Genomic DNA, 27,553 nt, shown 5'->3' on the forward strand with positions numbered 1-27,553 from the left:
GCTATACTCAACTTATCTCCTCTCCCACTTTTCTTCATAAACCCACAAGCTCCAGCTCCATTCTGGACTGGATTCTTGTCTTCCATCCTAACTTCTCTCACAACCCTGAATCCTTGCCAGATACTATCCTTGATCACTCGCCAATATGCATCCAAAGATTCTCCCCCTACCTCACTAGACCCCATAAATTCAAAGAATGACCTAACTTAATCATACAAAGAAAATTACACTAGGTCCACAAAGATGACTTGTAAAACAAACAATAAACCTGGGAAGGCGTACAATAAAGCTCGCAGACAGTCGAATTCTCTTCCTTTGATGTCACAACCAAAGCACAAAAACAAAGCTCTGCATTAACGTTCTGAATTATGTTTTGTGCTTTGGTTGTGACATTAAAGGAAGATAATTTGACTGTCTGTGAGCTTTATTGTACACATAACTTAATCAACTTCATCCCTGAGACTTTCAATAACTCTCTGCTATCGACTGGTCCTTCCTCTCTAACCTCTGTCTTAATGATGCCATTGACCAATTCAACTCCATCTTAAACACACTTAATTCCCTACCCCCCCCCCCGAACTACTCAAGTCAAATCTCATGGCTTTCCCTGGCTCACCAAGATAATTTGCTCTCATACAAAACAGAGATTCTGCATGGAAACTATGGCAAAAAAAATCTCTTGTACACTACCAAAAATATAGGAACTCTGCAACCTGGCTAAAACACACATACATATACTAAAAGAAACTTCTACCACATCCCCCTACCCACACAATCTAGAAATCCAAAAAAATTCTGGCATACTGTCAACCAAATTCTCCACCCTGGGAACCTCTCCACACCTAACCCCTGCCCTAGTTACTCACCCCAAGAAACTGCTTCTATCTTCAGTACTTACTTTATCGAAACCCTTTGCAAACTTACACCTACTTCCAACCCTACCAATCCCTCACCTACCTGCACACACCCACAACAAAACATCCCCTTTCTCACCAAGTCCCATCCCACTAGCTACATTAAAAAGCTTCTTTACAAACTTAAACCATGCTCCCCATCAGCTGACAACTTCCCAGCACTCTTCCTAAAGAAAGCTGCAAAATTCATTGCATACCCAGTATCCATCCTCATTAACCACTCAATCCATGAATCCACTTTCTCAACTCTCTGGAAGAAATTCCACACTATATCCACAAGGATGGAAACTCTGCAGAACTCTCTATCACTTAATTGCCATACTCTTCCCCTCTCTCCCAAATTATTGAGCTTTGCATGCATAAACAAATCCTGTCCAGTCTCACTTGAGAAAACCTTATCACTCCTACCCAGTATGGTTTCCGCCCCGAACACAGCACCACTACTGCTTTCATTTCCTTTACTAACTTCATTTCCCAAGCCAGTGACAAACTAGTGTCCTACCTCTTCTTAGACTTCTCCAAAGCCTTTGACACTGTCTGCCACCCCATCCTCCTCTCCAAACTTTTTCAACTAAACATCTCTCCTGCAACTGTCTCCTGGTTTACCAGCTGCCTCACTAACAGACAGCAGTTCGTCAAATGGCTCTCTGCTCTACCTGCCTTTCTTCCCTTAAAAATGGGTGTCTCACAAGGCTCAATTATAGACCCCCTTTTTAACATTTTTACAAACCAGATGCACACATCCTGTCCTCAGTCTTCTCTCAAAGTATGCGGATGACTCCACTATTATCATCATTGCTGTCAACCCTTCTAACCTACTCACCCTAATTCAAACCTCTCAACTTCACTGAAACTTGGCTTACTAACAACCAACTAATACTAAACCCTAAAAAGACAAAACTCCTCCTTTTCCTACCCACATCTCTCTACCACTTAAATCCTCTTTCACCATCTTTTCCCTAAACAACACCTATCTCCGCCGAACCCCTACACAAAGCTCCTTGGAGTGATCAACAACCACCAACTGAAATTCAGCTTCCAGATTCACCACTGTATTAAGAAAACCCAACAAAAGCTCAGCCTACTTTATGGAAACAAGAGTCTCCTTACCTCCAACTCCAGAATTTCACTTATCCAGGCTTTATCTTCAACCTCTTCTACAGCTCTCAAATCCTCACTAATTTAGTCATCTTTACTATCCAAACTCGAAACCACATAAAACAAAGTAGCCTGGTTTGCAGCCAACCTCCTTCCTAAATCAACCCACTGTCTTGCTCGCCAATCACTCATCTGGTTAGAGTTTCATAACCAACTCTTATTTACTCAACTTCTCTTCATCCACACTATCTTTAACAAGCCCGCCTCCTGTCCTAGCATATCTTCCTTTTCTCCTTGTATAACCCACCACACTTCCTCAGAAGTTCAGACCAGTATCTCTTACAAATTCATAAACCTAAAAAGTCTTTTGGACAAAGTCTACAGCTACCTTCCCATGGCCGTCAGAAATATTACCCATGCTTATGAATTAAAGACATCACTCAGAAATTACCTACTCAGTACCTGGAGATTTCACTGCAATCATCCCACCTGAAATATTCCCTCCCCTATTCTCCTCCTTTCTTATTCTCCTTCCCTCACTTTTTCCTCCTACTTCCTCCTGCCCCACTATTCCACTCTTCCTGTACATTTCAACAATAACCTATTCCTTTGCATTTCTTTGCCAGCTTGTTCTTTCCAATCTTCCCAACACTTACTACTTAATGGAACTGCACCATTTTCCAAGATCTCTAACAGGTACTGCAATCGGTCATTTGCTTGACCTTTTTGTGCATACTTTGTGTTGTTTTCTTTTCAGTGTACTTTACACCTGTAATTTTTTTTTTTACGTGTATAATTTGTACTATGGATTGTATTACTTACACAATTTGTAGTGTGAACTTTTTGAACTTTTTGTACTTGTATAATTTGTACTGTGGAGCTTTTCTCCCCAGGACTCTGCTGAAAAGGGTGCAAGCTCAGCCGGCCTATCCTGGTCAACAAATGTCAAATAATATAAATAAAATGTGGGATTAGAGTACAATATTTGTAAAATATGGCAGAACAAGAAAATCTGGAAATATTGGACTTTTTCTGAATCTGTTGGACTTGTGGGGGACTCTCAGGTATATTCCCTACTCCATGTCATTAATGCTCAGAAAAATACTTTGAGGAGGGGAAGAGGGGGAGAAAATTAACTGTAAGTGAAAAAAAATATATATTTTTTTGTGGTGAATGGTTTTCTTTGCATGCTAGAAAGTAAAGTTTTCTCAGCTATTTTAAGTGCGATGGGGATTGTAAATAGGTACTGCTGTTTTTTTTTTCCCTTTATTTCTCCCTTATCTCTCTCTCCAGTTTTTAGAAATGTAGGCACTGCAGTGTACACAAGAAAGCATACACAAACAAAAAAGCCTGGTTAAAAGAGCATGACAAAAGAAAAATTTAATGTGCTTTTTCTCATTCTTGCATGGGAGAATGACTGGATCAAGGACCGCAGACTGATTTAGTAACACATTTTAAGAGAAAGCAAGTAAATGAAACAGAATATTGAATATTATGAGGCTTTTTCTAGCAAGTGAATGTACACTTAGCAATTCTGTATCTGGTCCTCATGTTTCCATGGAAACAATATGATAAAGAAATTGACTGGTTTTCATTCTTGATGGAGACAGTCTGATAAAGATAAATTGGTTACAGTCTGGTGGAGAGTGATTGGCTGGAAAAAGAGAAATTGGCTAGGAAATAATGCATTTGGGGATTTTTCCAGCTGGGAGAGCTATAAAGATGAGGCAAAGCCAGTTAGCACTTAGAAACACAGGCTGCATCATGCATCTTAACACTGATAACCTTTCTTTTAGGTTAACTCGGGTCTTTGAGAGTGGCTGTCATTTTGGGACATTTGTTTCTCTTAGGAGGGCAAAACTTTAGTATTTAAAGATGTACACTTTTTGTGTTAGTATTAAATTAATAGACTTTAGGTGATATTGTTTTGATGGCTTTCAATAAAACAAAATGTTTTGTAAGATGTGACATAGGCTCAAATGGATATGACAGGAAACAAATGTATAAAAGTAAAACCTGCCAAAGCATATATGCATGTAACACAAAATCTGGAACTAGACATTTAACAAAAAAGGTGTTATACATAAAAGGTGGAATAATAACTTTTTAATGCAATTATGCTTTCTGTAATGTGTATAAATGTCAATGGTCTCGCATATAAATACAAAAAAGTAAGAATAGTGAACTATATTAAGAATGTAGAGTGCAAATATCTGTTACAGGAGACACACTTGGAAAGAACTGAACATGTGAACTTGATAAAGGTTTTCAGGATAGTTATCCAGTAAAATATCTGGGACAAAGGAAGATACATTAATTATTTAATTACATTAGTTGCAAGCGGAGCTGCAATAGTGATACAGGAGGATAAAAAAGATAATACTGGTAGATTTGTAGTGCTAAGGGGCTACTAGTAAGGGAGGAGTATTACACTGGCATGTATTTATATTCCAAAACTGCTAAAATGGAGCTTAAGAAAATTCTCAGAGAAATAATCAGTTTTCATCAAGGAATATTACTTATATTTGGGGACTGGAATTTGATTTGCAGCAGTGAAGATGAGTCTGGGGGTCCTAGAAGGGAAAGTATAAAAAATAGATTTTTGAAGAAATTAATGAAACTATTTGGCATGGAAGATGTGAATTCAGTATTAGGAGTTGAGTGAATTTACATATTCCCCAAGATATAAAAGCTGGGCTAGGCTAGACAGAATTTAGCTTCACAGGAACATGTGCATTTAATTGAAGGTCTTGATGCACACCCAATAACTGTTTCACATCATGCGCCAATAAAACTAAAATAAAAGCACAGGGTAATGAAATAAAAATGACACTGGTGCTTTCCTACCTATCTGTTGAAAAGAGAGGAATTTAAGGAATGGGTAGTAGAGATTATTCAGGAGCTACTTGAGAAGATAGAAATTACTTTTGAAAATATAACTAGGGAGTGGGATAAAATTAAAGTGGAGTTTAAAAATAGTGGGGAAATAAAAAAAAAGGGGAGCTATGGTTAAGAATTAAGAAGAATTATTTAGAGGGACTAACGAATAAAGTATTGCAGAACAGGGGGTATATCACAAAACAAGAAGAGGATCATCTACAGAATGCTAAACGGAAAATAAGGGATTACCTCGATAATGTATGCAAGTTTAGAAAAAATTGCTGTTAAAAAAAAAAAAAAAAAAAAAAAAAAAAAAAAAAAAAAAACACTACAGCACAAAAACTTTTAGTTCAATGACTCAGGCAACAGAAACTAAAAAAGGGTTGTTTCCAAACTTAGGGAGCCTATAACAAGGAGGGTAATGAGATCCTGTAGATGTATTAGAAATATTTCAGAAATTCTATGAAAGTCTGTAAAAAGCAGAGAAGTATGGAAATCAGGAAAAGATACAAATGGAAATGTTTATGGAAGAATTAAATATACCACGGTTAGAGGTAGATAAGGCTCAATTACTAATGGTTAGAATAGGATGTGAGAAAAATTGTGATGTATAAACAATCTACAGGAAAGTCTCAAGGAACAGATGGTATTCCTGCAGAAGTGTGCAAGATAAGAGGGAAAAAAAAACGATAAAGATCTGGAAGGTTTTGTTTAACATTATTTTAAGAGGAGGAGGAGAAGTACCAGCATCTTGGAAGAAGGCAATAACTGTAATACCTAAAGAGGGTTATGATCCATCAGATCCAGCTTCATATAGGCCCCTTTCAGTACTAAACCATGATTATGAAGTGTTCATGTCTATAATGGCTAAAAGAATGGCAAATGTAATGCCAAAATTGATAGATATGGATCAGTATGGTTTTGGGGAGGGGAGACTAACATTAAACATTGACAGAAAATTAATGATCCAGAGGGAAGCAGAATGCATGAAAATACCACTGTTATTGGGTTTTGATGCAGAGAAAGCATGTGACAGAGTATGCTAGGACTTTATGAGCAGGGCAATGGAAGCATTTGCATTTCCTGAAAAAAAAAAAATAAGGTTAATTAGGAGGATATATGCGGGATAGGAGGTGAAAATTAAAGTGGGTGGGGTCCTCTCTGATCATTTCTGCTTGAAGGGAGAACCAGGCAGGGTTGGCTTCTTTCCTCTGTTTGCATTATATTTAGAACCAGTGGCAAAGAAAAAAGGGACTCAAAAATTTAAGGATATCATTGGTATTGTAGTCAAGAAAAGCAGGCTGTATTTGCAGATATTATTTTGTACGTGACAAAACCAGAAAGAGACATTACAGTGTTGTAAAACATTTTGAGACAGTTTCATATATTTTTGGGAAGGAAAATGTAATGAATCTAAAACAACGGCAATAGTGGTAAATTATGTACCTTCATATGAATTGGTTTAGTAATATCCATATTTATTGGGACATGATAAAATGAAGTATTTAGGAGTATGGATTACAAATGATTCTGGTGTGGCAGCTAAGAATATGTGGGACTTGTCTAAACAAAAGATAATACAAAAACAGAAAATGGAAGCTTTGTTATATGGATATGGATAGTAAGATACAAGCAGTTAAATTGTTTTTAGTTCTATTAGTCTTGTACACAGGTCAGGCAGATTTGTATCAACCAGAGGAGAAGTTGTGGATAGCAATTAATAAACAGCTGAAGGTATTTATCTGGGAGAAGAAGACAAGAGTCAAGTGGGATAAGCTGATTCTTCCGTTAGAACAGGGTGGATTGGGATTACCCGATTTGGGGTATTTTAGAGCTACACAGTTAAGGCTGCTATGCATAGCACAAGCCAGAAAACTGTAATTCAAAGTGGAAAGGGATTAAGATGATACCGTGGGTGGGGGGGGGGGTCAAGAAACAAGATGAGACTGGGATTTTTGATGCAGGCTTTTAGGGAGAACGACAGTAATCATCCCGAATATTATATCTGTAAGGTAGCAGAATTTATCCTAAGAACTAAGCCAGCATGGGAATGGAGAAAGTAGATTCTTCCGATAGGGATGACTGCAATTAGGGATATAGACAAATAGGCAAGAGGAGCTGTAATTTATTGGAGAAAACTGACAAAGGAACCAAGGTATTGGGAGCAAATAACTAGAGAGGGAAAGGTGACAGAATGGGAAGAGGCCAATAATTTATTTGGCCTGCAGGCTAGAGATTGGCTTCCCTATCAAGGATTGATATCACAGTATAAACAAAAAGAGAAATAGAGAGGGTCCTAAATGAAAGACCAGCACTGGTAGAGTTTTTAGTAGAATCTAGAAAGGAAGCTGCAGTTAAAAAAGGAATAATTAGTAGAGCATATAAAATATTGCATGATAATTGTAAGAATCAGTCCGAGGAGGTCAGAAAGATTGGGAAGAAAGACTGGATAAGCAATTCACAAAGAAACAATGGCAAGATATATGCATGTCTCCCAAATATGCAACAAATTCTAGAAGATTTAGGATTTTTGCTTGGTAATGTTACATAGATATTTTTATACCCAATGCAGACTACAGAGAATTTTTCCTCAGAAAACAACTGTTGGAGGTGTGATGAGGAAGAAAGAGGTAATTGGGAACATATTTTTTGGGAGTGCTGTGATTTGGCAGACTTTAGGTATTCTCTGTGGGATGCTATGTCAGAAATGCTGGGTGGGCAGATTTGTGTGATGAGGAAGATATTTTTTTGAGCTATGATACAGAATTGGAAATTGCCTAGATGCATTAAGGCCTTACTGTGTCTAATTACAGTCACTGCCAAAAACACAGTTACTAAAAAATGGAAATCAGAATTTAAGCCAACAATACTAGAAGTAATGAATATAGTAACCGAGATAAGACAAGTGGAACTGAGATCTTTAGAAAAGAGTAGGAACAAACTACATAGGAAAAAAATTGTAACTGTGGGAATGATACATATGTGGAAGAATGAGGTTTAAAAGAAGGCAGGACGAGCTATGTAATGTCTGACTGAAAATTATTGGGTAGATTATAAGTGATGTATGATGTTTGCAAGTGAGAGTATGTCAGTATGGTTTGTGATGTAAAATGCTTGCAACTAGGATTGTGTATGTATGGATTGTTTTCATTTATATAAATGATTCTTCCGACACCCACAAACCAGGAACTCGAGTTGAGCTGAAGTTTAAATGAAGGCTGACAAACGTGTCAGTAAAAAGAAAAAGAATATTCCTTCGCCAGTTAATATCAGGTGTTTATTCACAAACACTTAAACGGTGATGCAGTACACATCCACAAAAAATCAAGACAAGGCACAAAGATGCACTAAGTAGATACAAATACAGTCGGTTAAGCGCTTTCATCTGCCGATAGCAGATTTCATCAGAACAACGATTTTTTCTGTATCCCTTCTTTAAGTACCCAACATTTTGGCGCCAAACCTTAATAGATGTTACTAATTGTTAATTTAATATACTCACAAAATTACTGACTAAATATATTAAAATGAGGTTATACAAACTGAATACAATTTGATCCCTATCAAACTTCATGATCTATGTATATAATGAATGTATAATATGTAACATTATAAATACTGCTACAAAAATAAATAAATTCATTATGCAATATATAATATATACATCTCACAATTATTAACTCACAAATAAAACACATAAAACACGTAAATATATAATAATTATTAAAATAATAAAAATGTATGGCAATTTTAGAGATGTCTAAGTCAATAGCCAAACTGATATATATCAGAATACTAAATACATTATACTAAAACTGTCAATACACTGTTGGTGAAGTGTTCATACTCCATAATACCCACTCGGTATTATAATGGAATACTAGGGGAGCTAACTAATAGTAGCTAGAGTAACTTAAAAGTGTAGCACTATTACCAAACTACCTATATGGGCAGCTAGTTATTTTCACTCTATATAAGATCTATTTAAACCAAGGAATCTAATATGGACTAATCATGGGCATCCCAAAACTAAAAATGGTTTAATGCTAATGTATTCATTAATACCAGGATAGGTAGTTGCATCCAACATTATTTGCCATTTACTTTCTAAGGCTCCTAATTTGGCCTTCCAATTTCCATTCCCAGATGTGGCACTAGCAGCACAAAGTTCATGTCCTTCAAGCTTCTGGTCTTTGGTACTGCTTGACTTGGTGATTGGCAGAGGTTTGAGTCATATTTGACCCATTCTGCAAGGACTTGTTTGACTTCAAATTTTCATTTCCTCCATAAGTTAGTATATCTTGGTAATCTTGTTGATCCATTTACCTCCTAGCTTATTCCCTTCCCTTCTAGAGGTTTAGACAAGTGATGTATGTGCTTTGCGTCTTTGACATTTATCCCACATGCCCTTTTTACTTCTGCAGGATTGCTAGGCACAATAAACTGTCTTTTAAGTCCTGACAAGGAGGATGAAGCAGCAAGGAGAAACAATTAATGGATAGTGTAGGCATTGTGTTCTCTAGTCAGAAAGTATGCATTAACCAGTGTTGTAAAAGGGTATTCCACCATCAAAGTGGATGATTTGTAATCATGCTTGCTCCAGACATCTGTGTCATGGCTTGACTGGCTGGTATTACATTTCCTAGTTACTGTAGTCTCAGCTATCATTTTAGTAGTTGAATATTCATTAGAAGGAGGTGGCTTATCAGGTCACCTTGAATCCCTACAATCTCCTTCCAGTCACTTTTTAACCCCCATCCCCCAAGTACTTCTACTAGGAACTAAACCTTCTATTTAAGGGGTAAAATAAAACATTTCAGAGCTTTACCAGAAAGGCTCATCCAGACTCTGCTACACTTTGCTGTGAAGGAAAGGTTAGTTTGCTTTTATTTTTTGTATTTTGTATTACTTTATTGCCTTTTTATATTTTGAATACTGTGGTTTGTTTTCTTTACCTTGTGTTTTACTTGCATTCTGCTTTAACAGCATATTAAAACTTCAAAAGAGACCACAGCTCTGTCTCTTCTGAGTCGGGCAGAAATTAGAACTGATCAATTAAGGACTCCTTCATAAGATGGAAGAGGTCACTTAAGGTTAATCATTTGTGAACTGAGGGGGTGGAGCTAGGAACTAAACCTTCTATTTAAGGGATAAAATAAAATATTTCAGAGCTTTACCAGAAAGGCTGATCCAGACTCGGCTACACTTTGCTGTGAAGGAAAGGTTAGTTTGCTTTTATTTTTTTGTATTACTTTATTGCCGTTTTATATTTTGAATACTGTGGTTTGTTTTCTTTACCTTGTGTTTTACTTGCATTCTGCTTTAACAGCATATTAAAACTTCAAAAGAGACCACAGCTATGTCTCTTCTGAGTCAGGCAGAAATGTTTTCCCCGCTTACCCTCCCAGTTGTCTTTCTAGTTGCCTGCCTCTTATGTTAATCTGACCATATATCTCATTTCCTCTCTACTTTCACTGGCTTGTGTGAGTAATCAGAAAATCATCATTTTTGAAATACCTCCCCTTCAACTATTGAAATTTATTGGCCATCCTACTGAATACAAAAGTGACCACCCTTTCAATCCATCTTGCTTTTTTTAAAAATAGTAGCTAGCCACTAAACCTTAACTTTTTAAACAGGTAAAACTTAAGTTACCAACTTTCACATTTAACTTCTCTAGTGCACACTGCAGTGTGCATTTTTTTTCATCTTATCTTTACGCATCCCTGTGACTAGCACTTGCTCTAGTACCTGCTCGAAAGCACTAGGAAGCCTTAAACTGATATAAGCACTCAACTCTCCTTGTTAATAAGGAGAAATTAATAGTAGGCACTAAACAGCCTATAATTGCAAAGTACCTTGCTATGGTAAGGGAAAACAGCTCCTGTACTTTACAAAAAAAAAATAAAAAAGCACCAAACCAAGCATGTCCAAGGGTCAGCTTCTGGTGATATCTCCTGTCCACCTGGTGAATCTGGGCATACTGGGGCAATGCAGGAATTACCTCATGTACACAGACAACCCTGTCCTACCACCCAACACTACAACCTGTGAGAGATGCACTTACATAGCCGAAATGGAAGCAAAGCTCTCTCCACCCAAGATTGTGCTAGACCGTCAAGAGGAGAAGATTAACACCCACACTACACCTCAAGCAACATATATCCCTTCTAAACCCGCACGACCAACACCGACATATAACAACACTAAATCCACATATGCAGAGGCCCTTAACTGTAACCTGCCCAAGCAACAAGGACCTCTGAAGCTGAAACGCAAGCAAACACCAATCACAACCAAAGTGTCACATAGTTCACAACACCAGTGTGCCACCCAGCAACAGCCCCTAAGGCAAGACAACGTACCTAACACTTTAGTCATAGGTGACTCTCTAGTCCGGCACACTGATGTCCCACTCACCAGGTTGAACAAGGAGAAAATTACAGTCAGCTGCCTGTTGGGTGCCAGGATCCGCCACATAATGCATGCACTCAAGTCACTTCACAACAAGTACAAATATGACTCTGTCATTGTCCATGTTGAAGTGAATGACTTGAGATGTACCTCCCTGGACTACATGAAAAGAGACATGGAAGAGCTCTCAGATCATGTGGCCCAGGCAGGTATGACCCTAGCCCTGAGTAGCATCCTGCCTTCGCCTAGAATACCACCACAATACAAGGACAAAATGATTGAATTCAACAATTGGCTAAGCTTCTGGTGTCACTCAAAGGGGATCCAGTATCTGTCTGCCTGGGACGACATGATCGACAGACCATGATGCTTTGCCAGAGATGGTCTGCACCTGTCGCCCCTGGGATTCAGGTTACTGGCTAAGGCTCTTGCCACCCCTATAGTGCCTTTTTTAGGCAAAGTTCAAAGGACAAAACCACCACCATAACAGGTACAACCATGCAAAATCTGAAGGTATTGCTACAAAATGCTAGAAGTCTAAACCTCAAAATGCACTCTCTCGAGGCACTCCTAAAAATGGAGAACATCGATATCTGTGCAGTAACTGAGACCTGGTTCAAGGCTCCAGAGTGCACCCCTGCAATACCAGGCTACAACTCTTACCACACTTTTCAGCCACCAAACCAGGACCGAAACACTAAAGGTGGAGGAGTGTCAATATTCACCAAGGATATTCACACCACCAGGCTAGTTGCCCAACACAATGCGTCTTAAATTCTCCAGGTGCAACTACCACTAGGTAAGACTGCAATCCAAATTGTAGCTTGCTACAGATCCCCCACCATACCCCAAGATTCTCACTACACCTTTCTAAACATACTGGAAAATATTAAGATAGAACCAAACACCCTAATACTGGGTGATTTTAACTACCCTGCCATTAACTGGGAAAACTACTCATGTACCAACACCTTTGCCCAACAGTTCTTGGAATTCATAAATTCCAATGCCCTGGATCAACTAATCCATTATCCCACCAGGGGCTCCAATATCCTAGACCTGGTCATTACCAACATGGGAAATCGATGTTCCACGGCTATGGTCACCCCCTCGTTAGTCAGGTCTGACCATATCCTGGCAGATCGATTCAGTGCCAGCTTCACCCCCCTCTCACCCCTAAATTGCCCATCTCGATACCGGAAGACTGCCAAATTCCGGTAATAATGGCCACACAGGTAAAAAACGCACTCTCCAAAGCTAAGAATACAGCATCCATGGGACCAGATGACATCCCGGGCTGTGTACTACATGAACTACAATATGAACTGGCACCTCACCTAAGTGTCATGTTTAATCATAGCCTCACCTCAGGTTTTGTGCCCCTGAGTGGCGCAGAGCTACAGTTATCCCACTCCACAAGGGAGGATCCACCTTGGATCCCAGAAACTACTGTCCCATCAGTCTGATGAGCCTTATCTGCAAGGCCATGGAGCATATTATCATGGAACTTATAAACAGACATTGGCAACCTTCAAACACTGGACCCCACCCAGTTTGGGTTCGTGAAGGGCCAATCTTGTCTCGTGAACCTGATTGACTTCTTTGAATCAGTCTCCAGAGCCATGGACAAGGATAAGGTGGTCCACACAGCCTATCTAGACCTTGCCAAGGCCTTTGGCACCATCCCCCACTCTGGAATCCTAGATAAACTTACTAAGCTGGGCATTAATCCCTACGTCACCCAATGGGTTACTAACTGGCTTACTGATAGAACCCACACTGTAAAAGTAGCCGACTCCAAATCCAGCTCCAGACAAGTGGAGTACCTCAGGGTCCAGTCCTGGGACCGCTCTTGTTTGGTATCTACTTCTCTGAAGTACAGGCCAACACTAAGGGACTCTGGCTAACAAAGTTCGCAGATGACTGCAAACTGGGAGCCATTATTGAATCCCCAAATTATATGGATACTCTACAAAAGGGCCTCACAGAAACAGATGCTTTGTGCCAGCGCCATGGGCTCAAGCTCACTGCCAAGAAATGTATAGTTATCCCCTTTGGGAAGAAACATGTACCCGTGAATTACCATATAGGTGGCAGTACACTAAACACCGAAAGTGTGATAAGAGACTTAGGGACACAGGTGGACAGTGGTCTCAGCTTCTATAACCACATCGCCACAACAGTCAGGAAATCCTTCTATGTGGCGCACCTCATCACTAAGGGCTTTTTATCCAGAAAAAAGGATTTCATTGTCCCACTGTACTTATCCCTCATTAGATCTATTATAGAATACAACGACCCGTTTGGTATGTACCTCTCAAGACATCTGCAACAACTGGAAAGGCCTCAGAAATACCTCACTAAAAGAATCACAGGCCTAAAGCAGATGCCCTACGCTTGACCGCCTTAAAAAACTCCAGCTATACTCTGTCGCATATCGTCTACTCAGAGGCGATCTCTGCTTAACATACAAGGCCATGTCAAACCCAGAGCTGTTGGACATGCTACACTTAAAGAAATCCCAATCCCTCAGAGCCACACGCTCCAGGGATCTAAACCTTGTCATCACAATAAACAAAACATGCTGAAGGGATAGGTTCCTGACCCAGAGACTCCCCAAACTGTGGAATAGATTGCCCATACATGTCAAGCAGAGTGCCTGTTTGGCCCTCTTCAAAAGGAACCTTGACGATTGGATGGGAGAAAGGACATTCTCCCTGGGGATCACGTCAGTCGCCCTGCTAGACAGGGGTCCAGGGAAGTAAATAGTGTGGGAAGAAATAGCCAGGGAATTGTTATGGCTAGGCTTGTTTAGGCCCTAGGGCTGATAGCCTGGTACCAACCTATGAACCTACTACTTGAGATTTTACTTGAATGTTTTTCCCACTACACAGGCATCCCAAAGTGAAGCATAACCGATGCGAGTTTTCATATCATTTGGTCTTGGAAAGGATCCTCAGTAATAAGTTCTTTAGCCTTTCTTTCCTCCTATTGCCAAGCTCTAAAAGAATTAACTGGCTTGAATTCCCTCATCACCTCGACCTCCTTCAGCTGTCTATAGCTCATAAAATTATGTATAACCTTGACAGCTGCCCTGCCCTTAAAAACATCCTAAAACCATACACCCCACCCGTGACCTCCTGTCAGAAAATAAGCAACTCCTAACTGTCCACATACCATACAAAAGAGCTGGACAGTGTCTATACTCGCATGCTATTGCAAAGCTTTGGAACTCCTTTCCAACAAACATAAATACCATAGACTGTTTCAGTAATTTCAAGCTCACCCTTAAATACCTCCTTAATAATCATGTCTGGCCGTGTTCCACCCAAATAGGTAAATTCCAAACATTCTCCTTAATCTGTCTTTCCACCCAGCCTAGGAACAGAACACTTCCACAAAACTTTGATACTTAACACTGGTTATCTTAAATTACTTTAGCTATTATTATCTTCTCTCTCTCTCTCTCTCTCACTGAGGCTTTAAATCTTTGCTTCTATTACTCCTATAATAATAATCACTCTACTATATCCATCATAACCTCTATTTTTTTTTAACTTTCACTCTAATCTTAATCACACAAAAAAAAATGCATGATACATAGGATGCCTTTATATTGTATAAAATTGTAAACTCCTACCTGTATGATACCTTAATATATAATTTGTAACTACAATGAATATTTTATCTTTACTAAATGAATCAAACTGTACTGAATATTTTTGTATTTGTCAGACATTGGTCATTGTACTGAATATTTGTGTTGGAGCTTTTCTCCCTAGGCCTCTGCTAAAAATGGGTTTCTGACTCATTCAGGCTTTCCCGGACAACAAATGTCAATCAATCAATAAATAAATATTGCCTGAAGGGCCTGATTTCCAGACTTTCACCAGTAACTTTCTGTAGTAACAAACTAGCTATTATTGTTGCTGAAATTACATTTTTATTAAATTTATCTGTGTATGTTTATATGTGTGGGTCTGGAATAGTCGATCCACTAGGTAGCTGAAATATACAAAGGAAAATTAATAGTTTTCTATCCCTGCAGCACAGTATTTTCGTTCAGGTTATAGCTGTCTTAATTAGCAGATAAAGGGAGACCTGAGTGATGCAGTATGTTGACCTTATTGGCATAACTCTTGAGCTTCATTTAGAAGAGCTAGACAAGATGGCATTAGAAAGCGATATTCTGGTGTTCTACCTTAAACTGTCAAGTCAAGAGCAGACTGGTGGAGAAGGGTACTTTTATATCTTTTGTGAATGTAGTTCACAGAGTGCTGATGGATGATCATTGAAGATTAAGGTGTGGTTGTCCTGAATAGTAGTTTTTAATGCGTTATGTGCATGCTTTTAACTTTATAGTTCATGTAAATCAGTAGAAGTTCTGTTTTATAGTTTAAATATTAATTTTGAGATGGTACTTTAACCACGTTTAATGCTGTTTAATAGTATGTTTGATTAAAGCACTGCTGTTTAATTAATGCATTCATTTCTTTGTTTATTGCAGATTCTGTTGCACACAAAGGACATGGTTCAAAAGGTAACATTGCTGACTGTAGCTGTTATTTTGGTTATTGTAAAGATTTGAATTTTGTAAACCATGTAGCCATAGCCTGACCCTCCCAGTTACCCTGTAGTGCATTGTTACCCCCAGGGCAAGTGGCATACTGAGAGTCTCAGCAGTTGACTGCATGATAAGGGATCATGTTTTTTTTTTTTGTTAAGTCCTGCCTGTCTCACTGTGCATGTTTATAGATCCAGGGCATTAAGCATGCAAAGGGGGGTCAGTATGTCACATGGAGGCACAAAGGTACTTCACAGTTAATTTTATTTTAGAGCTTTTTTTACAAAGTACTTTTAAAACATGAATTCAAACAATTGTAAAAACAGATTGTAACCAAGCAAGTTAAACAGAAAATGGGTGAAACAAATCTATACATGTAGTCAAAGAGAGGCAGGCTAGCAAGCGCGGTAGGTGCACGGGCCAGAGAGACACTAGCAAACATGAAAAAAGAAAGCCGGCACCTTAGAAGCATGAAGATTTATTGTAAGAACCAGAAGGGTTTCAGCGTATAGCTTTCATCAGTGGTACATCATAAAAAGCAATCATAACCCTGCAATTAATACTTGTAAGTACCCATGACATCATTTCCTATCCAAGACAAAACTTTTCTGATACCAAATAATAAACACAAAAAGGCACAAAAAAAAAATACAGAACACAATAAAAGTCCATATAGGTTTACTGTTTTGGTCTCCTTTATTCTTTTTTTTGATGTTTGTGTACTCTGTTTTTGTTTTAAGAACTGTTGTACTCTTGGTATCCACCACAGAGTACTGAATAATACCCAATGGTATCTAACCCATGAAAGGAAAGGAAAGCACTACAATTTGTCATTTAATCCAGGTGGGAATAAACCCCCTAATTTTACAATCCATTTCCTTTCCTTCATGTTTAATATATTGTGCCTCCCTGTTTTGAAAGATCTATTGCCTGATATTTTGTCAATAACTGTGAAAGTAAATTTTGCTGTATGATGAATCAGTGAATGTCTATAAAGAGCATTGGTGGCTCTGGCATTTCTAATATCCCCTAAATGTTCTGACATTCGAAATCTAAATTGTCTAGAAGTTTGGCCCGCATAGAAAGCTTGCCAAGTGCAAGTGGCTAAATATATAACCCAATCTGTTCCGCAATTGGCAAAGCAGTTAATGTTGTACAACTGTCCAGTATTTTTACTGGTAAAGGTTTTTGTTTTGAAAACATGTTTACAGAAGGTGCAATGTCCGCATGGGTAAAAACAAGCCAATCTCTCCCCTGTTAATGTGGTTTAATGATAAATTGCATCCTGGTGCATGATTTTTTTTGTAATGAGAAAAATGGGAACCCAGAGTTTTGCCTCACCTGTAAGAAAATAGGCATTTGTCCCCGAAAATGTCATCCAGTTGTTCATTGGTCTTCAAAATATTCCAATGTTTGTCAATAACATCAATAAGATGTGCTGTGTTTCTACCAAATGTAGTGACCATTCCCAAGGTGTCCTTATTATCCTTCGTGGGTTGATATTTGTATTCTAATAAAGTGTTCCTTGATTGTTTTTTGGCCCATTGCATGGCTGAGTTAACATTCTGTTTGCCATATCCCCTAGCTAAAAATCTGTTAGCTAAATCCTGATGGGATTGTGTAAGATCCTGCTATGAAGAGCAAATTCTCTTCAAACGCAAAACCTGGGATTTTGGAATGTTGTTAATGGTATGTTTGGGGTGGAGACTGGAGGCATGTAGCAGGCTGTTGTATTGTGGATATTTTCGGTAAACTGTGGTTCGTAGTGTGTTATCTGGTTGACACTGTAAATGAACATCCAAAAAATGAATCTCATTTTTATGATGACTCACTGTAAATTCAGCCCCCTATTTGTTTCCATTGAGGTATTCAATTAATTCCTCCAGATATTCACTGCATCCTTTCCATACAAGCCAACAGTCATCCAAAAACTGTCTCCATATGTCTATCTCTGGCAAATACAGATTATGTAGTTTATTATATATAATGTGCTCCTCCACATATCCCATATATAAATCAGCATAAATTGGGGCAAAAGATGCCCCCATTGCTGTGCCTTGAATTTGCCAGTAACACTCGTGTTGAAAATAGAAGATGTTTTTAGTAAGGACATGCTCGGCCATACAAATGAGCAATGTGTTGAAACCTGGACTATAAATATTGGTCTTATTTAGCCAAAATTCTAATACTGTTAATCCAGCCTAATGTGAAATGCTGGTGCAGAGTGATTTAACATCCAGGGTACACATCAAGCCAATGAGGTTCCATTTCAGACTCTTGATACAATTTGTAGAAATTCGGTGGTGTCCTTTAATCTGGCTCTGACATATGGCAGTAGCGGTTTCAGATATTCTGTCACAAATGCTGACAATGGCTCCATGAGGGAGCCTATGCCCGATACAATAGGCCTGCCTGGTGGCGTGCTCAAAGATTTGTGAATTTTGGGCAGTAGGTAGAGATATTTGTTTACCTGGATCTTTGACCATTAGTTGTTTAGTTTTGTCACTGATGATTCCCTCCTTAACAGCTTCCTGCAGAAAATTCAGTTTATTTTTTAAAGTTTGGAGTGGGGTCAGTGGGCTTGTTCATATAATGCTGAGGGTTGGACAGTTGTCTACTTCCCTGGCCAAGTAATAACTGGAGTCCATGATCACCACTGCGCCACCCTTGTCTGCTGGTAGAATAGAAATGTCAGTGTTGGCCCTAAGATCGATGAGAGCTTTTTGTTCCGCCATTGTTAAATTATGTCTGATAGTATGTAAGGAGCCTAAATGGTAATGCAAATCTTTGATCACTGCCTGTTGGAAGATGGCAACATGTTTGTCCATGGGTGGACTGAAATTAGATTTGTGGAATCTAAAATCAGTAGATCTCTGAGAATGAACCTGTTGGCCGAAAAACAATTTCAAATTAATCTTTCTACAAAAAGATAATATATCAGAAACAAAAATGCTTTCATCCACAAAAAAAACAGGGATAAAACCAAGACCTTTATTCAGCAATGATTCCTCTTCAGATGATAATACATATTTTGAAATATTATGCACATTTGAGCATTCAAGATTTATTTCACTATTGATTGGAAAAGATCCTCTATGGTTTTTACCCCTGTGTTTACGCCCCCCCCCCGTGCCTCGTACCCCTAAAGGGTATTCTGAACCTTGGCCCCTCTTGGAATCAGGGGAATCACTAGTGTATGTGGATTCGGTGTCAGTAGTGGAGAATTCCTCCCCCGAGGTTGTAGTGTGTGGGCTACCTTTTTTCAATACGGATCTTGGTCTTTTTTTGCGTATCTGAGTGGTATTTTTTGTTCCGTCCGCAAACCTAACACTTCTCTGTGACTCAAACGGCCTACCCCTCTCATAATCCTCAATATCTCTAGAAAACGTATATAACTTCTCTTCTTTCAAATGATTTTCAAAGGTAGTCAGTTCCTTTGAGAGTCTGCTAAGATTGTCCTTAAAGTTTGTTTGTTCTTCAAAAAATATGTGAGGAATTGAAAAAACATGAACATCACAAATGTTGACCTCAATTGTTCTTTCATAGTAAGACGCTAAAATGTTAAAGGACATGGATGACTGTTGCTGTGCCAAGTTCCAATCCCTTAGTAATATATCATCAGGCTTGCTGACTAATAGCTGTAATTTGGTCCTTAAACTCCTCGGGGTGATATTTTGATGAGCTTTGAAAGGCTTTAAGTGCCAAATGTTTGTACGTAAAGTTTTCACCTTCTTGCCAAGCTGTGTAAATAGCAAATTACAACCGTCAACTTGAGGTGTTTACGGTGACTTGTTTACGCATGCGCAAAATGGCGTATGTACTGTGGGAATTATAACCCATATCAACGGTCTTTACCTACCCTTTGAAGAAGCCCGGATGGACGAAAGCACTTGACTGTGGATATTGTGTTACTGTGGAGCATACATTTTATTTTGTATATGCTACTAATACTGTGGAGTTTTTATCACATCATAGAATAAATTGTGTTTTTCATCACACCAGTGAGTTCCTTGTTTTTCCAGCATACAGAGTGTGTTCTTGGTGTCAGTTTGTTTCTCTCTGTGCCGGTTTTTGTTTCATTGTATGGAAAGGAGGCAGTGAATATCTGGAGAAATTCATTGAATTCCTCAATGGAAACAAAGGGGAGGCTGAATTTACAGTGAGTCATCATAAAAATGAGATTCATTTTTTGGATGTTCATTTACAGCGTCAACCAGATAACACACTACGAACCACAGTTTACAGAAAATATCCACAATACAACAGCCTGCTGCATGCCTCCAATCTCCACCCCAAACATACCATTAATAATATTCCAAAATCCCAGTTTTTGCGTTTGAAGAGAATTTGCTCTTCACAGTAGGATCTTACACAATCCCATCAGGGTTTAGCTAACAGAGTTTTAGCTAGGGGATATGGCAAACAGAATGTTAACTCGGCCATGCAATGGGCCAAAAACCAATCAAGGAACACTTTATTAGAATACAAATATCAACCCATGAAGGATAATAAGGAAACCTTGAGAATGGTCACTACATTTGGTAGAAACACAGCACATCTTATTGATGTTCTTGACAAACATTGGAAAATTTTGAAGTCCAATGAACAATTGGATGACATTTTGGGGGACAAATGCCTATTTTCTTACAGGCAGGGCAAAACTTTGGGTTCCCATTTCTCTCATTACAAAAAAATCATGCATCAGGATGCCATTTATCATCAAACCACATTAACAGGGAAGAGATTGGTTGTTTTTACCCATGCAGACATTGCACCTTCTGTAAACATATTTTCAAAATAAAAACCTTTACCAGTAAAAATACTGGACAGTTGTACAACATAAACTGCTTTGCCAATTGCGGAACAGATTGGGTTATATATTTAGCCACTTGCACTTGTCAAGGTTTCTATGTGGGCCAAACTTCTAGACAATTTAGATTTCGAATGTCAGAACATTTAGGAGATATTAGGAATGCCAGAGTCACCAATGCTCTTTATAGACATTCACTGATTCATCATACAGCGAAATTTACTTTCACACTTACTGACAAAATATCAGTCTATAGATCTTTCAAAACAGGGTGGCACAATATATTAAACATGAAGGAAAGGAAATGGATTGTAAAATTAGGGGGTTTATTCCCACCTGGATTAAATGACAAATTGTAGTGCTTTCCTTTCCTTTCATGGGTTGGATACCATTGGTTATTATTCAGTACTCTGTGGTGGATACCAACAGTACAACAGTTCTTAAAACAAAAACAGAATGCACAAACATCAAAGAAAAGAATAAAAGAGAACAAAACAGTAAATCTATATGGACTTTTATTATGTTCTATATTTTTTTTTGTGCCTTTTTGGGTTTTTTTTGTGTTTATTTGGTATCAGAAAAGTTTTGTCTTGGACAGGAAATTATGTCATGGGTACTTAATTAGATTAAGTATTTATTGCAGGGTTATCACTGCTTTTTGTGATGTACCACTGATGAAAGCTATACGCTGAAACCGGTCTGGTTCTTACAATAAATCTTCATGCTTCCAAGGTGCTGGCTTTCTTTTGTTCATGTTTGAAACAAATCTATAGCAAGCAAAAGATTCTAGAGCAGCTTTGTATAAAAAATAAAATAAAAGATGGTAACACTGTCCTGCATTAAAACTATTTTTAATCTTCATGTAGGTTCAAATGTTAGTACTAGGCTAACTGCCCTTTCCAGCCATTTTTAAGCCTAGCCAATTATCCCTTGTGAGACTCAAACCCTGCAGTTTGTGTTTTCAAGGCAAACACCATAACCATTAGGCCACCCTCCCAATAATAAGATGTTCAAAACAGTTGGTTACATGCAAGTCCCACATAAAGACTTGATCATTGTTAAATTAATGAGCAGCAATACAGATAATAAGCAAAGTAATACATTGTATGACTTGTATGTAATCGTTTGAGCAAAGTCTGTTCTAGCCTTCACAGACTCCATTAAGAGCCAGCAAACAACATTTAAATGTCCAAGGAGTCCTCAGCTGCACATTCAGAGGAGTAGTTTTTATAACCATCCTCTAGTGTAACACCAAGCCTCAGAACACCAACAGAGAATTGCTTTGCACCATCTGTGATGAAATGCCAACCTTCAAAATGCCAAGGGCTAATTTGCTTGCATCTTAATTTCACTACACACACTCCATAGGCAATCTCCAAGCATAGATTCCTTTTCTTCACTCAAAAACCGTAGTGCTAAAATATCAACAGATTTCAGTAGTCAACACCATCCAACAGTGGCAGACTGATATCTGCATAAAACAAGGCGCTCAGAAGAAAAATCTCTGTAGATTTCCATTAAAAAGCCAAAACTGTAGCAGAGCTTTTTACTGTGCTTACCCTCTGCTACCAGCTTGAGTGTGCTGCTCAAAGGTTCCGCTCCATCTTGCAGAGAGCAGCTCAGTCTTCACATGGGAATAGCAGAACCTACTCAGACTCCTGCACCTCACCCCTCCCTTCCTAAGAGATATGGGTAGTCTAAGCTTAGTCATTCCTTTCCTTCTCCCTTGCCAGCTCCTGTACTTGCCTGAGAAGCTAATAAAATATTGATCACCTTTGTCATAGTCATGGTTTTATCCTTCTTTGCCAACAGAGCTAGCAGTATTAGTTGATTGTAAGAATTCACTGACTTGTACTTGTATTTAATGCACATCCACATGTAGGGTTAAAACTTAATCCTGGTCTTATTTTCTTGTGAATGTCATGTAATGTATTTTTTTTTTGCATTTATTTTCAACTTGAAAATGAGAAACAGCAGTTGTTGATGGCAAGAGACTGTCTGGCACAGAGAGTGTTCACATTTCCCTGCTTTCTGGATAAGCTTCAGATCATACTTAACTTATAGCTCATTTGTTTTATTTCTTCCACCCAGCTTAAAAAATTGCTCCGAGTGTCTTTCAGTCTCTCTCTCCAGTGCATTCCTGGATTCTTTTTATATTCTTCAATCTTTGAAACGCTCACGAGTTCATCTACCATATGTTCTTTGGCAAATATAATTTTGATATCTTACTTGAGCATTCCAACTTAGATATTTCAGTTGTGTTCTTATTTTCCTTTTTGAGAACACATACCTATGTGCTGGCAGTATAATTTATTGTTAATTGTGATGAAAGGAGAAACTGCCAGCACAGCTAGCTGGAATTTTGTAAATAATTATATGTCACTGGTGAATATCAAAGTGATTTGTACAAGATACTTGTGTTACAAATGTATTAGAACTGCATGTCATGTGTATAGCAAACTGCTCTGTACAGATGTTTGTGTTGAAAAGGTATTTTGTAAAGTGCTTCTGCTTAAAATGTATTGACAGTGTGCCTTACTGGAAGAGACGTACATGCACTATTGCAACTGTTTAAATGTGTATGTCAACAGAGGAAATTGGAGGCCTAACTTCAGTCCAGCAAACTTTAGAATAATAGCTGAAATTAAATTACTTTATAGGCTACAAAATAGAGGTTATCTCTCAAGTTTTCATTGCAGCTAGAGACACAGAGTCGGTACAAGGAAGCTTTCTGTATTGACCTTGGAATGAACTAATTGCTACTTTTGAAGCATGAAGGAATGAAATTGTTTTGTGACTTCCATCATCTGCCAAAGATTTGAGGATAAGCCCTTGTATGTATATTTTTACAGGTAGATGCTAAATGCTGCCAGCTTCTAGCAGTGGGGGTTTTGGCCTGGGAACTAGAAGTCAGATGACCAGAAATTGTCATTCTGCAAGCTATCCTAGCAGTAGTATTTTAGATATTAATTTGAGAATTCTTTTAGTGAGAAAGAGCATTTCTGTATTTGGTCTTGGACCTGATGAGAAACATTCACCACACATCTGCCTTGCTCTAATGAAGTAAGTTTCTTGGGAACAGTACAAGTCTCTTAGATACAGTCAGGTGTATTTTTGAACTCTGATGTCACTGTGAATATATATTTAATATTGTCTTGTCCTTTTATTATTATTAAATATATTTAAACCTTTCATTCTGGCTGATCTGTGTAGAGATGGTTAAGTTTTAAGAGTATTCCGCACAGAGATGGTATGGATTTTTTTGAAGAAAGTATATTTTCGGATCAAAAAATTGCTACTGTCACACTCATGGACACCATATTAAATTACAACTTTCTAATTTTTAAGGGTGAATACTACCAACAGAGAACTGGGGTGTCCATGGGAGCGGCGTGTGCACCTATGTTTGCTAATATAGTCCTTTCTAAGTGGGAAGAAAAACATGTTATTAATTCGAAGTTCAAAAAATACTGGATAATGTATCATAGGTTTTTAGATGATATAGTGATTTTTTGGACTGGGGGACTGGATACATTTTTGGAGTTTTTTGAATATATCAGCTCCACCACAAATTTTCTAAAATTCACATATGTTATAAATTCAGACAATTTAAATTATTTGGATGTGGAAGTATACAAGATGGACCACAAATTTGAAACTAAAGTGTATAGAAAAGAGACATATTGCAATTCCTTCCTACACTATGATAGCTCCCACCCCTTACACTGTAAGAAAAACATAGTCAAAGGACAGTTTGTAAGGGGATCTAGGATGACAAGTAGGGAGATTGACTTCAAAGAAGAATGTAACAAGTTGGAAAATATGTTTCTAGAAAGGGGCTAACCTAAGGAATTTGTTGGGGGCATAAGGAAGGAGGTAGAAACTGGTAGAAAGGATAGGTTTCAGCCCATTAAAAGGGACAAGAGGAAATTAGAAATTCAGACAAAGAAGTTAATTGTTTGGATAACACCATGGAAATATTTCAAAAAAGGCTAGTGGTGGAATTTAATTCCTTTAATCAAAATATCAAAAGTATTTTATCAAGGGAATGGGAAAAATTTTCTTCCTTCTCCGACATGGAAGAAATTAAAACTATCAAACCCAAAGATGTTCTTCATCTCACATTGCTGCAGTCCTTACACTTGGGTAGTCCGCTGTCCTCGGTCGGCCCGAATATCAAAGTATTAGGCTGACGTCGGTCAAGGCGCTTAAGACTGACATCAGGACGTCAGGGTACAAATGCGCATGACCGACGTCATATCCTCAGTCTTTTTTGCCGCATGGTCCGATGCAGAAGCAGCGTTGCAAGTGCCGTTCGGCGTTCTGAAATTTTTCGAATTCTGAGTTTCAGACCGAGTCAAAGTTGGCTAAGTACCCGTTAGAATATTTTAGTTTTTTCTTGCCTCAGTGGTTTAACGGATGTCAGAAAAAGTGAATAACTGTATTTCTTGTGGGAAACAGATACCGCATAGGGACTATCATACTTTGTGTATTCCTTGTTTGGGGCCTGAGCACGACGTTGTTGGGTGTCGCTTTTGTGCTAGGTTCAATAAGCGCACTATTAAGCGAAGGTTAGATAGTGCCAGGTTGGTCTTCGGGAAGCGGTGCAACTATAACAGGCCGCCGGATGCTCCGGCGCCCGCTTCTTCGAAGAAGCGCAAAGACAAAGCAGCTAAACCCAGGCAAGAAGAGTCGTCCGTACTGGACGCCGGTTCTTTAGAGGCGTCAGTGGAACCGGTGGTTCCGCCGGAGGCTTCTCTGGAGTCCCAGGGGGAGACTTTGATATTGCAGGATGTGGCCTCTCAGGAGGCAGGTCAGGCTGAAGGGGCTTCTCAGGTTACTGTACTCCCCTCCCTTCCTAGGGTGGTTAGGCCCTCTCCTTCTGTTTCCAAGGCTTCTCCCAGAGGCAGGCCAGGTTTAGCTTCTGTTGGTGTCACTCCTAGTTCATCAGGATCTGTGCCCAAGAAGTACATGCTTAAAATGGCAGAAGATTTAATTACTTTGATTAGAGGTTCTTTGCCCCCTCCTGATAAGAGGCCTAGGGTGGAACCAGAGTTGGGGAGTTTTGAGCAGGCTTCGGATGTTTCAGAGTCTTCGGCTGAAGACTTGCAGGAGTACTCTCCTTATTCTGATTCTGATGTAGATGATTCTACTCCTTCTGCTTCTCCTCCAGAGGATTTTTCTTTTTCAGAGACTCTTCATTCTATGAGGGAACATTTTAAGTGGGAAGGTCAGGACTTCTCTGATTCCAGGAAAAGGCTTAGGGAATTTTTGCTTTTACCCCAGCATACGCCTTTGGCTATACCACCTGTTCTGGATGTTGTGGAAGATGTGTTTGCAGAGGCTTCACTTAATCCTGATTCCTTGCCTCCTGCTCCTGTTAAACCGGATAGGTACTACAGGGTGCCTGAGGCTCATAAATATCTTTATAAGAGTCCCAGGGCGGACCCAGAAACTGTTAGTCAGGGACCTAAGGGTGTCAAGGCCTCTGTTGTAAAAAATCCGGTTCCTCCAGATAGAGGCCAGAGCTTTGGATAGATGGGGAAAGAAAGTCTATACTTCTTCCACCTTAGCTATGAGGGCTTTGAATTGCCAGTTTCACATGTTGAAATATCAAAACTATCTTCTTTCTCAATTGAAGTCTAAGGTAGATGCTCTGGCGGAAGGCATTGAGTGTAAAGAATTACAAGATTTGGTACATGTCTCTGAACAGGTGGGTAAGCATTCTTTACAATGTGGTTTTGATGCTGTACAGGCCTCGTCTAGGGTGGCTGCCACTGGGTCAGTTCTTCGCAGGCACGCCTGGCTGAGGGATCAGAATTTATCTGACCATGTTAAGACAAGGATTTTGGATGCTCCTTTACAGTCTGATGTGTTGTTTGGTTCACCTGTGGAGTCAGTCTTGAAGAAAATGGAAGACAAGGCTAAGTCTATGCAGGCTGTTAAAGATTTTTGCAAGTTCAGCCTCCGAGTTTAGTAGGAATTGGCCTGCTAAGGGGTGGACGTACCCTTCTTATGATTCACAGTCTAGGGGTAGATCTAGACGTGGTAGGGGCAGAGCTCAGAGCTCCTTCAGACCTAGAACAGGGAGTTCACCTGCACAATCTTCGGTGAGGGCAGGGGCCAGTCCTTTCGTAAACAGGCCCAATGACCTACCTTTTCAGCTGCCAGATCCTTCTTGCCTGGCAGCACCTTTGGGAGGAAGGTTGGCACTCTTCAAGGAAAATTGGAGTTTGATTACCCAAGACAGATGGGTATTGGATATCATACACCAAGGTTACAAGTTTTATTTCCATACCTTGCCTCCTTTCAAAGGCATGCCGGACGTTCCTCCTCAGCAAAGACTAGAGGCTCACAAACAAATTTCTCTGCTGCTTCAAATAGGGGCCATACAACCAGTCCCTCTGCCAGAAGTGGGCCTAGGATTTTATTCTCGCCTGTTCCTAGTACCAAAGAAGGGGAACACGTGGAGACCAATTTTGGATTTATCTATCCTCAACACTTATCTGGACATTCCCAAGTTCAAAATGTTGACGTTACAACAGCTTTTACCTCTGCTGGGCAAAGATCACTGGATGGTGACTCTGGATCTCAAGGAGGCTTACCTTCATGTTCCTATCAGGCTAAGTTGCAGGAAGTATCTGCGTTTTCGGGCTGGGACTTCTCATTATCAGTTCTCTGCATTGCCCTTTGGCTTATCTACTGCCCAGAGTGTTCACGAAGGTTCTGGCTCCAGTGATAGCTTTCTTCAGGCTAAGAGGAATACAGATCTATCCTTATTTGGACGATTGCCTGATTCTGGCCCAAGGAAAGGATGAACTTCTTCATCATTTACAATATGTGATAGCAGTGCTAAGATGCCTGGGGTATTCT

General features: G+C 39.1%; 1 protein-coding gene across 1 annotated transcript in view; it reads left to right on the forward strand.

Moving 5' to 3' along the window:
- POLA1 (DNA polymerase alpha 1, catalytic subunit) overlaps positions 1 to 27,553 on the forward strand; it is a 3,104,727-nt gene that overhangs the window by 1,565,731 nt on the left and 1,511,443 nt on the right. Inside the window, exon 27 of the mRNA XM_044072304.1 lies at positions 15,814 to 15,846. Within this exon, the coding sequence (XP_043928239.1) occupies positions 15,814 to 15,846 (33 nt within the window). The remainder of the gene's footprint in view (positions 1 to 15,813; positions 15,847 to 27,553) is intronic.

The sequence above is a fragment of the Protopterus annectens genome, chromosome 5.part0, assembly GCF_019279795.1.
Source record: "Protopterus annectens isolate FY-2018-M chromosome 5.part0, PAN1.0, whole genome shotgun sequence".
NCBI classification, from domain to species: domain Eukaryota; kingdom Metazoa; phylum Chordata; order Ceratodontiformes; family Protopteridae; genus Protopterus; species Protopterus annectens.